This window comes from Anthonomus grandis, chromosome 12, assembly GCF_022605725.1.
Source record: "Anthonomus grandis grandis chromosome 12, icAntGran1.3, whole genome shotgun sequence".
Lineage (NCBI taxonomy): Eukaryota > Metazoa > Arthropoda > Insecta > Coleoptera > Curculionidae > Anthonomus > Anthonomus grandis.
In genome coordinates this window covers 23,335,190-23,353,338 of record NC_065557.1, presented here as the reverse complement: position 1 = coordinate 23,353,338, position 18,149 = coordinate 23,335,190, and the positions used below count along the sequence as shown (strand labels likewise).

General features: G+C 30.0%; 1 protein-coding gene across 1 annotated transcript; it reads left to right on the top strand.

Annotated features, from left to right (window-relative positions):
• The first annotated feature begins 1,149 nt into the window (after window positions 1-1,149).
• LOC126742795 (probable cytochrome P450 6a17) lies at window positions 1,150-17,519 on the top strand. Its single transcript, XM_050449591.1, has 8 exons — window positions 1,150-1,305; window positions 10,868-11,303; window positions 11,590-11,782; window positions 12,177-12,304; window positions 12,366-12,488; window positions 12,824-13,060; window positions 14,048-14,299; window positions 17,326-17,519. The coding sequence occupies exons 2-8, from the start codon at window positions 10,874-10,876 to the stop codon at window positions 17,487-17,489; spliced, it is 1,527 nt and encodes a 508-aa protein (XP_050305548.1). The 5' UTR covers window positions 1,150-1,305; window positions 10,868-10,873; the 3' UTR covers window positions 17,490-17,519.
• Window positions 17,520-18,149: the final 630 nt, after the last annotated feature.

Here is an 18,149-nt window from a genome sequence, read left to right as displayed (position 1 = left end):
TACAGTTTGGAATTTTAAGTTAAGAAATAAAAGTATTAATTTCTATTAGTATTTAGTTATATAAGTGTATATAAAAAAACGACATTATTAATAAAAAGATGTTACCAAGAGGTAATGTCCGCACAAAATATATAAAGATTAAAAGTTGTTAGTATTTTTGTAGCGAATATTACCACAAGGAAATCAACCAAAGAATGTCTGTTTTATTTTGTTATACTGACAAATGAATATATAAATATATATTTGTCAGTATATGTTTTTTTTAAATAATCCTAAATAAATATTTGACGTCTTCCAGGCGTTCTCTTTTAATTCCGTTTAAAACTTTAGTTCCGTTTTAGACTTTATTTTGGGATCGCTTAAGACGCCATTTTGGACGTGACATTTATACGTCACTTTAAGGTCATAAGGACGTCAAAATGATGGGTTAAATAGTCCAATCATATAGACCAAAAAGTTCGAAAAACGATGTCTTCAAGATGTCATTTTGCTATCTGAGAAATGACTAGGCATTTTATGAAATCACGGATTTTATAATCTGGCTACGACATACATATACGAATACTGTGTGCAATTTTCTAAGATTTTCTGAATTTCATATCCTAAACAAATTGCTTTTAGTTAATCCAACTCTGACAGTAGCAATATTTTTACTCTTACAAATGTGGGTCAAGTATTAGTGTGCTAAATAAATGTGTTTTCAAAGTAGTCAGATGTCAGATGTTTACCTTTTCTTTTATTTTTAACATCTGGTTCAACGACGCTTTAAGTTCGGTTCTAATAGTCTTATTATTAGTTTGCATATCTCTCAGACAACATTCCCAATTTTTAAATTGCAATTCCTATTCTATATGTATAATTTTATTAAAAAATAACATTCATAATACCATCGTTTTGAGCTTAAAAATAAACAGCTTTTTTTGTACTCCCACTGTATAAAACCGTATAAATGCTTTAATATTAACAAAAAAAAGCTTTGGACCATGAAAAAATTAAATTTGACTAACGAAACCTCATATTTAAATATTTAAAAAAAAAAGCATCAATAACATGAGAACGCACTAAATGGCAATTAAATTTCAGCAATATGCAATTTGATATGTATGTATTAATTATAAAACAATTTAAGATCCCCTCCTATAACAAAAGCTCAAAATCATGTTGATATTTAATTGACTTATATTATATCATTCATTGAGATTAAAATTTTCCTATATATAAAACAACTGGAGAATTTAATAATCATAATAGTTTATTCTTGACGTTAACGCATAGAAGTTGAATGAACGTGAATTATTATAAAGGGTAAGCAAAAAAGTACAGCTATTTGGGATAATAGGAAAAATTGTTTTACATGTTTGCGAAAAAAAGCATAATGTTTAGGAGCCAGAAAAATTATTTGACCACGTTTTTAATATTATAGATAAATTGTATACACATTTTAGGCTCATTTGTTTAAATAATTATAACAATTATTTGCCAACATAAATTATGTTTACCTTTGACATTTTTTTTTTAATTTTTTGTACATTAAATGTATATTATTTAAAAAAATACACTTATAACAGCCAATTCCTAGATCTAAATAAAATTGTAGTTATCGACATGTTTTGAAATATAAAGTTAAAGCGATGTGAAATGACATCTATATTTTAATAACTTTTAAAAGAATATTGAAGCGGAGTATAGGTAAGTAAGAAAAAACTAAATTTAATATTGAAGAAAAGGGATTTAATCGACTTGTTAAGATTTTTTTGTTTTTTTCTTAAAAGGTAATGGCTAAATCTATCCTATATAATGTATACCCTTATTTCTATCTCGAAAACTATAAAAGATATGAGGATTGGATTAAAAGATATGATGAATTAGAAAAGGGTTGCCAATTTCAATATGGGTTATGACAATTTCGTAAAATTTTTATCATTAAAATAATATAGATCCTTTTAGGTGTCTCACAGTATTTAATCCTTCGGCATCTTTATCTTATTCCTTAGTAGATCATTTATTGAAATCAAAAACATAATTAATAATAATAATAATAAAAAAGAATAAAAATATCCGTGACATATGTCACATATTTTCATTCTTTTAATTTTAATTTTATATTATTCATATGAATAATATAAAATAAATTAAAATTGCATTTGCCCCTTAACACAACATAATTCTCCACCCTAAAAAAAGATATATTTCCCCAAAATCTTAAATCTAATGCCTAATTATTATAGGCCGGACTCATATATACGACTTGAAATAGCAATTTTTTGAAAAAAAATTACATTCTTGAAAAGCTCATAGTTCAAAAATCAAGTCAAATTATTTTAAGGCAAAACAAACAATAGTAAGTTAAATAGAGTATATGTAATATAAATTAAGATGAATAATAATAATAATAAGAAAGCAAATAAAAAATTTATAAAAAAATTGCAGAATGATATATTAATAAAGATTTTTTTGAGGCTTCTTCAAGGAGTTAATTATAAATAAGTTTTGTTGGTTTTATGGATGATTCATGCGTAATTTAGATTTCGTCATCTTTAGCTAGTGTTTTTAATGTTTCTTTACAGTATTTCTCTTTTTATATTGGTTATCATTTAAAAAAAATTGTCAATGGTTGTTATAATGGCAACTTTATAGACAAATGAATTACATACCGCATAAATTAATTTATATACCACATCAAAATAAATCTGAGAAATTACCACATTTAGGAAAGATGTAGTAGATTATTTCACAAAAAACTTTTATTGAAGTTCCATTTAATCCCTTTTTAGCAAAAACCTTTCATAGAATATTACATATTCTATAAAAGTGTGGCCTGTTTAATATGTCATAATTTCTGTCATAAATTGAGATCTTATGAATGGCCTGTCAAAAATCAGATATATTAACAAGTCTTTTAAAAGATTTACAAGATAAAGTTATAATAACTGAGAAACCAGGACTCTTTGAAAGAAGTTGAAATAGTTGTACAGTCAATTAATACCAGGTTTAAGGTATCAATTAATACCAGTTAAGTAAACATCCTTTTAGTTTAGCTGAATACATGGTGTTAGTAAATAAGTGCGACAAACTTTAGAGGGTGTGAAAAAGTAATGATAGTTTGCTTTATAAACATATGCTCCTAAACGCTTCGGCTTCGGGTGATTTTTTTTAGAAACTAAAGATTTATTTATTGTTTTAAAACTGGTTTCATATATACTCGTAAAAATTTCATTTAAAACTGGTTTCACATAAGTGTCTCAGCTGTAGAGGAATTTCTTCAAAAAGATTAGGTAACTCTTCTGTAGAAAACTAGGGTAAGATTTGTCTGTTAGTCGTTGTTGGAGGATATTTAGACTGAATAAATGAACATAAATTGCCTAAAGTCATACATTTACTGAAAACTAATGCTTAAAATGAGCTTAAAAGATTTCATGTGGATTTTCCTTACCTCATATAAGTGATAGTTATGGAAATCTTACATACCATGTCGCCCAAAAGATTTATGATTTAGTTTCAGTTTTATCCTGAACTTGGTGAACACGTGTACATAGATAAATAAATTTTCCGGCAGCTCTTTCCCAAGGTCAATGACCCCAACTTTTAACCATTTTAAACAATTTCCTGAAAGCCATTTTTAAACGACTTTAAAAGATGCCCAAAAGGTATTGTGGGAAATAATATCTCCAATTCTTGTAAAAACAAAAATTTACTGCAAAAGCCTAAAAAACGCGAAAAAGTAATTTCCATTCCTGGGAGATATAGGACATGTAAAGTCAAAATGCATTAATTTCAAATGACTACAAATATATATAATAAAATTGAAAATTTTGGATCATGTCCAGCTAATTCTTAATGGAGAACTTATCCCTTTTCATGTCTCAACTAAAACTCTAGGCCTAATCATAGACGTCAAGCTAAAGTTCACAGATCACATTACAACTTGTCTTAAGAAAGGATTTTCAATGCTAAAAAAACTTTACAAGCATAGATCTTATTTGTCAAAAGAAACAAAAAAAAATTTATGCGACTCATTAATTCTATCCCATTTTAATTATGCAGATACAGTATATGGACCATTTTTAGACTGCGCTAACTCTGCAAGAATTCAAAAATTACAGAACTCGTGCATAAGGTTTATTTGTGGAATTAGACGTAGGAAAAGGGTATCACATAAATTAGTCGATCTTAAATGCCTTAATATGTTAAATCGCCGAGAGTTGCACTCCATATGTTTTTTTTTATAAAATAATAAAATTTAAAGCACCACCATATCTCTATAATAAACTCAGATATCGTACTGACGTTCACAATATAAATATTCGCAGACATGACCTTTTGTCTATACCTTTACGTAAGAAAGAAATCTTTAAAAAGGCATTTTCTTACAATATTGTGTCCAAAATTAATAAATACAAAATTTGGGATTTTTCTAAATCTACATCGGCTTTTAAAAAATCAATAAAAATGGTTCTTTCATCTAAACAAAATAATATTTAATGCATTGAAATAATTTATGTTATTTCTTTTTAATACTGACATCTCTGGTAAATCAATCAGCCTGGTTCTGCTCTCTTTTGTGTCGGGATTCCGTGTTTGGATCTGGCGCGCGTTTGGAAATAAAAATGTTTATATCTATATTTTTCTCTACTATAAGAGTCTACAACAGAAATATAGTCAATATGCCTGTACCCCTCGTTCCTCCTTTCCTGCCTCCTATTAGTAAATAATAAGTAAGCTAGGATAATTTAGATTTCTTTTCCTTTCGTTTAGTTATGGATGTAGGGTATGCATGCTACTCGTACAGTTTATAATGCGGTTCGCGATATTTTTTTTAAAATTATAAGTGTAATATTCAAGGTCCTAACAGCTCCTTCTTCTGAGGGTAGTTGAAACATGACCTTTATTTCCTCTTTACAGTTACATGCTGAATTAATATACACTGATGGATTTCTTTTTCTTTGTATTTATATTGTAAACTTATTTATATCTATGAGTGAGCATATGTAATATCTTATGAGGAAATATAAACTGTCTATTATTATTATTATTATTATTATTATTATTATTATTATTATTATTATTAATTAGTTCATAAATATGTCCAAATACATATAACATTAAATGATTTTCATAAAATACGTAAAACTTCAAAATTCCTGGAAGATATAAAAACATCAAATATATAGCACTCATATATACCCGTAAAATAATCATGTTAAAAAAATTTTATTTTTTCATCGTTAAACTTTTATAAGGTTATTTCCCAGGATTCCAAAAGATGGTTTCGAATAGTTTTAATGAGTTTCAAGTGGTGTCAAGTGTGTCCTTATATTACATTCTTATCAAGTTTTTTTTCCTCAATGCAATACGATGAGAAAATGCTTTACTATATCTAGAGGATTTAGTACGTTGGGCTAACCATTCTTATTATAACAAAAAAAAAAACTCAAGGATCAACTATTATCAATTATGTTTCCTATATACATAATATACGCGCTTTACACCATCAAAGTTATATTTTTATTTAAAAAAATATAAATAATACATTTTATCGGGATTTCAGTTTACTATATCTAGAAGGTAAAGCATTATCATTACAAAAAAAAACTTAACGATCAAGTATTATCAGTTGTTTCTTGTCTACATAATATTCGCACTTTACACCATCATAATTTATATTTGTATATTAAAAAGTATAAGTAATAGGTTTTCTTGCGACCTCAGTTGATTATATTTGTTGTTGGATTAAGAAGTAGGACAAGTTATTTCGAGCAATTTTAATCCTTATAGGATCGTCCTCTGAATTTTAAAAGTAGGTACTAAAAATTTATAAGGTAAAAATTTAAAAAATAAATATATACTTGTAAGATAATCGTAATTTTAGTTTAAATGTATGCTTACATTACATTCTTATCAAGGTTTTTCCTTTTTTTTCAGTTTTTTCCAATGCGATTCGGATAAGAAAATGCATTACTATATCTAGAAAGTTTATTACGTTGTGAAAAATATGTGTTAAGTATTATCATAACAACAACAAAAAAAACTCAAGGACCAATTGTTATTAGTTATATATCTCGTATACATAATTTACGCGCTATACTATAGGTTTCCTCATGACCTCAGTTGATTATATTTGTTGTTGGATTAGATGTGAGACAAGTTATTTCGAACAATTTTGATCTTTGTCAAAGAAACTCCTATGCTACCGTAACCTACAGAGATTTATTGTACCCTAACTATGTTAGAGCTGTTTCTATACGCCGTCTTTTTGATAAGATTTTAAAGGCACTTGCATCTATTCACCTGGTTATGGCTTGTGGTCTCCTAAACTCTCGAACCAAAGACTGCCTAAAGCATTACACCATATATGTTCAGAGATTTCTTTCCTCTCCTGACACAGCTTGCAAAGGTTATTGTCAGTGATTTTTAAGGTTAACAAGGTTTTAGTCTCATGACTTTAGTCTTAAAAGGGCATGTATTGAATTTCAGTCACTTGCACGCAATTTGACTTTTATGATACTTAAAGGGTCCGACTGCAATGCCACAGAATGGCTTGCTTTAAAACCTGCGGAAGACACGCTTTGAAGCTTTTGTTTGTCACGTGAATCTTTGTAGATTTTGTTTCAAAATTTATTAGTTAATCGGTTAGTAATGAGAAAGAGAGAAATGGGCTATTTTTATTGTGATTTATTTGCATAAAGCGATTTTGTGAGAAAAACGTTGCTTTTTCTTGTTTTAATAATATGCACTCTTTTACCTTAGAGCAAGTGTGATAAAACATGATCCAGATACCTTACGCCTTTCCTTGTTTGTCTACTTCTTCATTTTTATCGCGGCCTTCATAGCCTGTTATCCCTGCATATTATTGGACATCGTTTTTTATTAACCTGGATTTGCCCTTATGGGGATAATGCCTTAAACGCGGTTTAGTTTTCTGAATATATAACTATACATGTGTCTTTGACATTAGACATGCATCATGGCACAGTGTTAAATACCAACTTCTACCTGAAAAACTGTGGCATAATTAAACCATTAGATGGTTTTGGACTCGATGCAAACCTTTTTTGGTGTTAGTCTATTACATGTATTTTCTCTCAATTGCTTATTTTGATCTTAATCCTTCTTTAACAGACTAGGTCTGCTTTTATTCGAGGTTACCCTCCCATGTCTGCGTGACTGATTTTTATATAAAAACACTTATATATATAAGTGTCTCTTGAAGTAGTATTAAGTACCATCTTGTTTAATGGCATGTCGTAGATTGAGTTCAAAAATACATTATGTATTTTAAGCGTGTATTGCATTAACCCATGTTTCATGAAATGGCATCTTATCTACAACCATAGGACCACATTACTTATTATGTCCTGTGGCTTAGTACCATGCCACGATGAAAATGAAGAAACAGACAAGTTAGCAAGGAAAGGCTCAAAGTATCTGGATAATGATTCAGTTGCTCTGAGATATGAGAAATTTAACTGGATAGCTATAGGACTTTTTCAATCATTTCTGTCAGGTAACTTTTTTTGTCAATAATGCTAGAGCGTGTTTTGTGCTCAGATGTTTGAAACCCAAACGGCTTGTTGCTTCCAATTTTAATAACTTAGAACCATTTTTGAAAAGCCTTATTTCCCTACCAATGTCTAAAATTAATAATTTCTGAACAACCATATTTTGTCACTAGAAAAACCGTATTATATAAGAAATGAATGGTATCCAATTTTTATTAGAAAATTCTTGCCCAACGACATTTCGCGATTCGCTTGATACGTCATGCTGTCCTATAGATGTGCCAATTAACCTGGTCATTGATAACAAAAATATTCCACACAAAATAGACATGAGTAAAACTGAAGTAATTAAACTTTTGGTGTAGACTTCCAACAAAACAAAAGACTTTTTGTTTACCACTTGTTACGGGTTTTGCAAACGGTTCGTCTTCAAGAGAAGATTAAAACTACTTTCAGCTACGGTTTAGATATTAGTCCAGATCAATACTATGAATTTTTAAGTTCAGTTTTGTCTTTATAATTTTACTATAAACGATATCTAAATAATATCTAATAATAATCTAATATAACTAAATCATATAGTAAAAATAATCATAAGGAAAAATGTTTAGTGTTATCATAACGAAATATATTAATTAACGTTCTGATATTTTTTAGATATTTTAAATATATCTTCCAGATAACAGAGACTTGTCGAATCATTTTCGATTTTATTTTAGGTATTTAAAGTATTTGTGTATGTTTTTTATTAAAATTTTTATATTTTATAGTATTTTTAAAACATTTTATCATTGCTTTAAAATCATAGTTTATTTACAAAGTGTTTTTGCAATTCTAGATATTTAAAATATTATTAGCGCCTCTAACATTCACAATTTTTTCTCGGAATCGGACAATCAACCTAGTCGAGAGCACATTGAGTTTTATCACAATACCAGAAAAAGAAATAATATTGAAGAAATGAGTTTTAAAATGATTGACGATGAAGATTAAAATAATATCGAAGACGGCCGGCCTATCGATAAGACATACATAATTAATTAAATTAAAAAAAAATTAAGGTAATATTTTCCATTCTGACGGAATGCACTTTAATGTATTTGATTTGTAAGGATTAAAAAAAAAACACAATACTAAAACAGCACCAGTGAATATTTTAAATGCTACCAGAGAAAATCAACAAACTAAAAAGAATACCTGGTTGACTCTTATAGATTTTACAAAGGCATTTGACACAATTAGTCATGAAATACTAGTATAGCGGGTATATTTCCAGTTTAACGGATTAGCAAGGGCGGAAAGAGTTTTTTCCTCAAATGAAAATTCCAATATTGTTGTCAATAGTAATGCATTTCGATGAGTTCACTCATCAACATTAGGTTCTTACACTACATAGCTGTAATGTTTATATATTATTATGTAAAATCAAACGGTTGTAAAAATATATAGTTTGAGTTTTAATTTGAATTTAAAGACATTTTTATATGTAAAGTTATTTCTTAATTTTTATTTAAATGAAAATTAAAATTTTATATTTTTAATTACTTTTCATCGTGCGGTTTCAGTTATAGTGGCTTCTGAGGCGCTAGTATAATCAGTTACAGATTTATGGATTTAATAAACTAGAGAGATCTTAGGCCGTCGTCCCACCAAAGCTACACGACAGCGACGTGCATCTCCGCGATACGACGGCCTTAGGCCTTAGGGCTTAGGCCGTCGTCCCACCAAAGATACGCGACGGCGACGCGAAGGCGATACGATTTCGCCTGGACACATTCAGACGACATGCAGTTGCTCCACCAAAGATACGCGTTTCGTGTTTCCTACGTTAAGTTGTTCAGTTTAGTTCAAAATGTCATCGAGTGAAGACGAGGATGTAATGTTGCAATGTATTGGTATTTGCGGAATAGAAAAAAAAAATAAAAAGGCAAAAAAAAGAAAATAGTGGGTGCATACTTTTATTGAAAAAAATTAAAAAAAAAAAATTTTTTTGTTGCTGCTAAGAAGCTGCACAGACATCCATTAAAATCCAGTTCAGCATTTTGTTGTGCCATAATAAACAAAAAAACAAAACTTCGATAAATGAAAAAAAACGCCAACACACACAGCTTGAATGTTGCTTCGCAACTGACACGTCCAGTCTCCCGGCAACACGAAGGCGACACGCATTTGGATGTGTCTTCGGCGCAGCGTTGGTGGGGACAAAATGATTTTAAAACATGGGTTCGACACGAAAGATACACGCTGGCGACATCGCGGAGATGTGGCGTCGCTGTCGTGTATCTTTGGTGGGACGACGGCCTTATTCTTATCACACCTGTGGGCAACAATCTCTAATATTCACCAGGCGACTTTGTATCGTATTAACTTTTTACTTCTATTAACGAATTTATGATGTTCTGTTTGTATTTTTTAAATTTTAATCTTTTCTGTAAAGTCAAAAGTAGGAATTCTTTTTATTATTTTAAGGTTTACTGTTGCTACGTTTATTATTTCATACATTTTGAAATAATAATCGAGCATTGTGTTTTTAATATATTTAGATTATTCTTCAAATGTATGATTCTAAATTAAAAGTAGTTATTCTTTAAAACAGTGAGTAAGCTTGAACGATCTGTTAAGCATTCGTTTTGATTTAAAAAAAACACTCGAGCACGCAATATAACTTATCTCAATATTTCGTATACATACATCTTACCACGTTACCGATAAATTGTATATACAAAACTAAATAGCGTTTTAATAATTAACGCGTTAGCGCATTAAACGGTAAAGATATTATTGTTAATTATTTATTTATTGAAGTTTGGACTGAATGAAATATCGAAAGATATTCTGAATTTATAAATAACTCTAATATTCTTCTTCTATAAATAGGCATGAGACAAAGTACTCTCTAAATTTGATATATATTTAAGCAGTGATATTATATCACAGAATATAAGAATATATTTAACACCTTTTATGGGAAGTTTACTAATATATTATATTGGGTAAAATATTACGAATGATAGTTGACTGACGTCATTTTAAGTTCGAATGGATTAAAAAAACTCGTGAAAAGTTTGCTCAGCTGAATATTTTCATTCAAATGAACAAGTAATACCAAATAATGCCAATTTTTCAATGAAAATTTATTCATTTTTATTATTTGCCTCACAAATAGATAAATTTTTCTCTATTTATTTATACTGTTGATATTGAATGATTTTATGCATTTCATTTTTTTCTCAGAACATAAAACGGTCATTTCAGATAATTTCATAATACTTATACGTAAAGTATTTTTGAATTTTCTATAAGAGACAAGACAATAGAAAAGCAACTAAAAAAAGGCAAAAATATAATTCATTCCTACTTTTTTTCAGATTGCAATGGTTTATTGGACTTCAGTAACCCTATTCATAGGGCTCGCCTTTACTTTACTTTTTATGTTGTTAAACTATATCCACCAGTACTGGAAAAGAAAGGGTATACCTCAACTAGAACCAATACATTTAATATTTGGGAATTATAAACCAATGGTTACTGGCGAAACATCTCTTCAGAATTTCTTTTTGGATTTATACAGAAAAGTAAAAGTATTAGGCTACCCGTACATGGGCTTATATAACATGTGTTATCCCACATTAATGCCTGTAAATCTTGAGCTTATTAAAAGAATTTTGAGTAAAGATTATAATTACTTTGACAGTCACGGCTTTTACAGCCATAAGTCCGATGTATTTTCTATGAATCTTTTTAATATTGAAGGAAATGTATGGAAGAATAGGAGAACTAAGATGACACCAGCTTTTAGTTCAGGTAAGTGTAATGTATGGTATAAAAGATACGTAAATTGAAAATGTAGTGTAGTTTTTTCATAATAAATAAAAGTTGCGAAGTGTGGCAAAAAATGTTACTGATTGAAAATTGTTGAAAAATGATTTGTGGGAGATCAGAACAGTACGATTAAAACGTTTTAACATTTCTGGGACTTGTTTATCCTAAACAGTGATATATCATCACATATTTTTATGAATGCACTTTAGATTTAGTTTCAACTCTTTTTTAGTTATTTAAGTTACTATTAAAATTGTATATTTTTTAGGGAAAATAAAACTAATGCTTGAAACCCTGCTTGAAAAAGCCAGTCAGTTAACGAATGTTTTGAAAAACGTTGCTGATTCGAAAAAACCGATTGATCTCAAGGATATTTTATTAAGATATAGCACTGATGTTATAGGCAATGTTGCATTTGGACTTAATGTTGACACCTTAACGGATCCATCCGATAAATTTAGGTAAAACAACAAATTTTATTCTAAAGTTGCACATGTATAAAAATATTAAGCTCTACATGAAGATGTGAGCGATGCGAGGAACCACCGTTTATGTTTACGAATTATAAGGGTTCGTAGCACAGCTGAACGTGTAAAAAAAATTTTTAAATTTCAAGTTGGGAGTTATACTGAGAAAAGTTTTAATTATGTAAACATTCGCTAACTAATGGCTAAATTTGAAAGACCAAATTTGCTTTCGAGTAATAGCTTGCCGGTAGCAAAAGTGATCATCGTAGTCACCGATATAATCCAGTATTATACAACCTTAATTTTTAAATTAAAATGTAAATTTTTTAGCTCTAATAAACAAAAAAGTTTATTATCTTCGTGACAAAAATGTATTTGTTATTTTTAGTGAACTAGGAAAAAAAGCTTTAAAGCCAAGCCTAATAAAAATGGCCATTGAAACAATATTACCACATAACCTATTGCGTTTACTTAGATATCAAACAACGCCGAAAGATGTTCGAGAATATTTTATTAGTAAGTCGCCATCTCGCAGTCTAATTATTAACTATTAAAATATAATGTACTCGTATTTTAGAGGTGGTTTTGGATACCATGAACTTTAGAACAAAACATAATATTGAGAGAAACGACTTTATGCAAATGATGATACAACTTAATAAAACGGGATCACTGAATGCTGACCCATCAAAAACAGACAGTAAGTTTATAATTTTAAATGCAAGTTTTGAATTTAAGACCTTTATATATAATTTTCATCCGTAATTTTAGTAATAAGAAATAAACACCCTACAATATACCACAGATTACAATATTTCATTAAATTTTCTACAGATTTCTTAAAAATAATTTGTGCTAAGTGGTCGTATCATAACAACTTAGCACAAATTATTTTTAAGAAATCTGTAGAAAATTTAATGAAATATTGTAATCTGTCGATATAGATTAAGACTTTATAATATGTTTGTTATAGGTTTTATTTCTACATTGTAATGTTAAATGTTTTCAATAGAACTTTTTTTTTATTCTTTATAGGCAAATTGTCTTTGACAATAGACGAAGTTATATCAGAGTCTTTTCTAATTTATCTGGCTGGTCATGAAACTTCTGCTAGTACATCGACATTTGCATGCTTTGAGCTTGCGCAACCCCAGAATCACTATATACAAGAGAAGCTACGTGAAGAAATTTTGGAGAGTTTAAAAAAACATAACGAAAAGCTAACTTATGAGGGTATCACTGAAATGGAATATTTGGATAAAGTAGTTCGAGGTAAGGATCAATGATATTAGATTTTTAGCTTAGCGAAAAATTGCATCAATTTCAAGATATATATCTGTAAAACATTTTGAATTCGTAATATATATTGTTTAACGAAGGCGAAAAATTAAAAAACACGTGCGAAGTTTGCTTTTGTCGCATCCCATTTTGTCGAATCAAAAATCATACCTTTTAACGCTAATAATGTGATTTTTCATAATAAGCATTAAAAAATTTGGTTTATAGAAAATTTCAGGCGCTTTAAATTTTGGCGTTGAAAAAACTATCATGTTGAAGAAAAATTATTGAGATATACGATAGTCTGCTTAGATTGTACAAGAACGTAAAAGAAAATTCAAATTAATGACCTAAATGTTTGTATTTTAATGTTTCACTTTTTATCCGTAGAGGTGAAAGGAGTTCTTGTCACACGTTATTTAAACTCTATTCCTCAGGTATTATAGATTTCTGCCAATGATTCACATATCTTACGAAGTAATGAAATCCAAAAATGTTTAAAAGTTTTTTTATGAAAATATAGTTTTTTTCATCAATCTGTCTGGATTTCTTGCTGCCTTGAGGTACCAAAATATCCTAATTTTATTATTATGTATCACAACTAGCTAATTAAGACTAAATGACCAATAATATTTTATTTTGAAGGGTTAAAATGTATTCTGCACTACGGGTTGAAAACGAACAAATAGATTTAAGCATTTTATATTGCATATTAGTAGATAGTCATCAACCGGTTTGAATCATGAGGTCCAATACCCTTAAAAAAGCAAATTCAGAAAAATAATACAACTTTTAACATTCACGTGTAATTTTAACATTAAATTATCAATTATTAATACTATAGATTTTAATAAAACTCATTTAGTCTTCTTAAATTACAAAAATTAATTAATTAAATCTTTAAAAAATTTAACAAAATAAGGAATTATTATATATTCAAATTTTAAAAACCTTATTTTCATTAACAAATCTACTTTTTAGAAACTTTAAGGAAATATCCGGTTGTTTCCATTTTACCCAGAGTATGCTCTAGAGATTATGTAATTCCAAATACCAATATTGTCATTAAAAAAGGTACCAACATACCTATTCCAGTAATAGGGATACATATGGATGAAGAATACTATCCTAGTCCTGAAGTTTTTAATCCAGAGAACTTTAGTAAGGAAAATGTAGCGTCTAGGCCAGATTTCGCTTGGTTACCTTTTGGTGACGGACCAAGACAATGTTTGGGTAAGAAATAATGTTTAGATAAGAATAATTTTCGTTAAACTTAGACACATGCTCAAAATCTAAGAATATTGAATTTTATTAGATTAATTATAAGGTTTTAAATTTTCAAAATATTTTTTGTAACCATTATAAGTGGAGATCCAACACTGTTGAAGAGCTTGAAATAGCTGATCTCGATTAGTCTCAGGCTGAAACTGACTTTGGCCTTAAGGAACTCTTCACTGAAGCATATCCCAGGCATGCTCTATAGAAATGAGATCAGGTGGTTGAGCTTGCCAGTCTAAAACACAAATCTTCTGCTCCTCCAAAAATTATTATTTACACCAATATTTTGGGCGTATGGAACAACAATAGGCTCTAGAATATTTTTAGTAGTGGTTGGCTGATAAGAAGAACAAGCTCAGTGCGACTCCCAAGAGAAATTCCTACGCATACCATAATTGTATCTCCTCTCTAACTATGAACCTCCTGTGTATGACGGATTCGATTTCTTGTGCCAGGTGCCCTCCATACGTGTACTCTTCGAGAATCTGGATACAAGACAAAGTGATATTTATCAGTAAATAAAACATTTTGCAATTGATTTTGCTCCCAAGTGACATGTTCCAGAGCCTAAACTAGTCGACTGCCGCGATTCCCTTGATTTAAAGGTTTGCATCTCCAAGGCGTTCGGTATACTAGATTACCTTCTCTCAACTTTCTGTAGATGATATGTCTTGAAAGTCACATTATGATTGAGCAGCAGAAATGAGTTATTGATTGTGGTGCTGTTGCTGTGTCGTTTTTTCGAGCTTCTAACGTATCGATCCAAATGCCTTTAGTGGTGCCTATAGCATTGGCTACATCAATTTGACGCATTGCAGCCTCAAGTATCATCACAGCCCTTAACATCTCATTATCTGCCAAATGGCGTCTAGCTATATTTGAACAACTTAAAAACATTTTTGTGCAATACTAAACTTGGCAAAACTCTAATAATATTATGCATTTTTTTAATATGGTGTATTTTAGAGTCTTTAAAAAAAACATTTTTTTGTGAGTAAAATATTTGCAGATGAATTAAAGTCGTATACTTCCATTAGTAAATATTACTAGAACCGTGTTGCAGTGCTCAACATAGTTTAAGGTAAGAAAGAAATACTTAATAGTTAAAGTCTTAAATATCCCTAGATTTTGAGAACGTGTATATTGAGCTTATTTTTATACGAGAATAATATTAATTAGCAAAGCAAGCGGCGACCGTACAATTTTATGTACTAAAATAGTCAAGTGATTTATTACACACGTACACACTAAACACATTCACTTAAGCCTATTAGAAACCTTGATTTACACTGTATTTATTTCCTACTAATTATTTTGATTGAAAAATCGCGCCAATATTCCAATTTCTCTAACAAATTTCTGATTTTTGTCTTGGATATCGAAACACTGGAAGCGCGTCAACTCAGGATCGATGGGACGGCTTGATCATATTTTCCCGTCAGTTCTCTCTCGCCACTCAGCGTTCCGTTAGGGCCGAACGTTAGTAGCGGGAAAGTACAGACAACGCTATCGTTATCTTTTTAACTTAGATTTGTTATGCAAGTTAATACATTGACTTCCCCATCTAAGTCCTGCGTTGGTCAAACCTGTATATTCGCCGAACCAAGGCTTTCTGTTCAGTTCTTTCTGTTTTTAATTATTATGGTCAGCTTTCTTGAGCATCAAGTCTACTATAAGGGGATTAGAATATTCTGCCAGTCTCTCTACAATCTACATTATGATTTGGCATTCGCCCTTATTTTTTTTTAAATGGGACGGAGTGTGTTGTCATCCATTTTTTGAAAGGGCATTCAATTTTCTTTATAATAGCGCTTTATTATTTAAATGTGAGCATTGAGTTCCAGAGAAATCCAATTTTTTAATTTTGATTAGAACTTACGCATTATCTTATTAAATGTTGAAAATATCCACTGTTTACCTCCATGCAATAGTACAATAACTGTATTGTGAATGTATACGGACATTGTGAAGAATATCGAGTGTCATTTGTTGGCATTCATGAATGATGCGGTTCCATATTACATATTACATCTTCTACCGATTCAGGTTGGATGGCATAAATTTTCGATTTCAGATGTCCCTACAAAAAAAAATCAAGGGGAAGTAAATCGATGATCTCACGGGCCATTCGACAGCACCCCTTCTTCCAATCCATCTACCAGGAAACGTTTCATCCAGAAACTGCCGTACTGATGTCATAATGGAAATGAAATATTGAAGAAAATTGAATGCCCTTTCAAAAGATGTAGCGCAACAAATCCCTTCCCATTTAAAAAATAAGGGTGAATGTCGCCCTCGTTAAGGAGTTGAAGTTGTGGGGTTAAAAATTTAAACAAAAAATCGTTTTTATAAAATCAAAAATTGACGGGTGCGAGTGTTTCTGTTGTGTAAATCAAGAACTTCTAAAAACTAGAGCTAAAAGCATTAAACAATGGTATTGTTTTAAAATCTTTGACAAGCTATCATACTGCGAAAACTCAAGTTAGCAATTTGAAACTTGGTAGTTCCAACTAAAATAAAAAGACCTTTAAATAAGCTTGACTTGAGAAAAGAAAGAAAGAAGAGAAAATCACTTGACCAAAGACTCCAAACCTTGCTGGACTGTCGATGGGCCACCCTGTCTACAACTACCTTGTTACTTATATATATATAGGTAACAAAAATTATCTATAAATGTTTTCTAACGGTTTTAACTTTAAATAAAAAACATATGGTGAAAATATGAATCTCCGGTAAAGCGCGAATTCCTAAACACACATCTCGGGTGGCCCACAAGACCCATTGAATGTCCAAAATATATTCAAAACACGTTCATTGCGTTCAATAATAACTTGGATACACTGGCTTAAATATTAATATGTAAGTCTATTTATTGTCCAGATTAACAAATATGGTCATCATATGTACAGATATTGTACCTACATATATCACTGCAATCAAAATAATATACATATTATTTTTAATATATAATTTAATTTTAGGAATGAGATTTGGCTACCTGCAAGTTAAAGTTGTCATTGCAACCCTACTAAGCAAGTTTCGCTTTACTCTTGATGAATCCATGAAACCTCCATATGAAGCAGATCGAGGCTCATTAGTTTATATGTTTAAGAACCCTGTAATGTTAAAAGTAACGAATGTTTAATTTTTAATAAATTTAGTAATAATTATTATATATTATGCCATAATTATATTATTGCAGAAACAGGTAGTCGGACTGACATTCTTTTTGTTTTTGACACAACACGACGTTTCGGTCGGTAAGTATCTCCGACCGTTATCAAGTGTAAACAGTTTACATTGCATGGAACTGTAATAATATATGTTTTTGAAAGTGGCAGACAATGGTAATGTAGAAACAGGTAGTCGGACTGACATTGTCTTAGTTTTTGGCACAGCACGACGTTTCGGTCGGTAAGTATCTCCGACCGTTATCAAGTGTAAACAGTTTACATTGCATGGAACTTATCAGTCCGACTACCTGTTTCTACATTACCATTGTCTATCACTTTCAAAAACATATATTATTACAGTTTTGTATTAAATATGTTACTAAACTGTAGTAAAACAAAGGTAAGAACACAAAGTCACGGTCTCATCAAATCCATATAATTTTTTTCTCTAAAGCTACACGTGTTTCGCTCCTATCGGAGTATCATCAGGCCTAAAAAATATATTAAGATATTTTTCACAAAAATAACGCTTATAAATTATGATAAAACTCGTTACCTAGACCTACACAGATCACAAACTGGAGAAAAAATTCAAATAACTAAAGCTAAGAAGAGCCCTGTCCTTGTGTGTG

Coding starts and splice junctions, on each gene's coding strand:
- LOC126742795 (XM_050449591.1), top strand. CDS start 10,874: ATGGTTTATTGGACTTCAGTAACCCTATTCATAGGGCTCGCCTTTACT. Junction 11,783..12,176: donor GATCCATCCGATAAATTTAG/GTAAAACAACAA, acceptor TGTTATTTTTAG/TGAACTAGGAAAAAAAGCTT. Junction 14,300..17,325: donor CGGACCAAGACAATGTTTGG/GTAAGAAATAAT, acceptor ATTTAATTTTAG/GAATGAGATTTGGCTACCTG.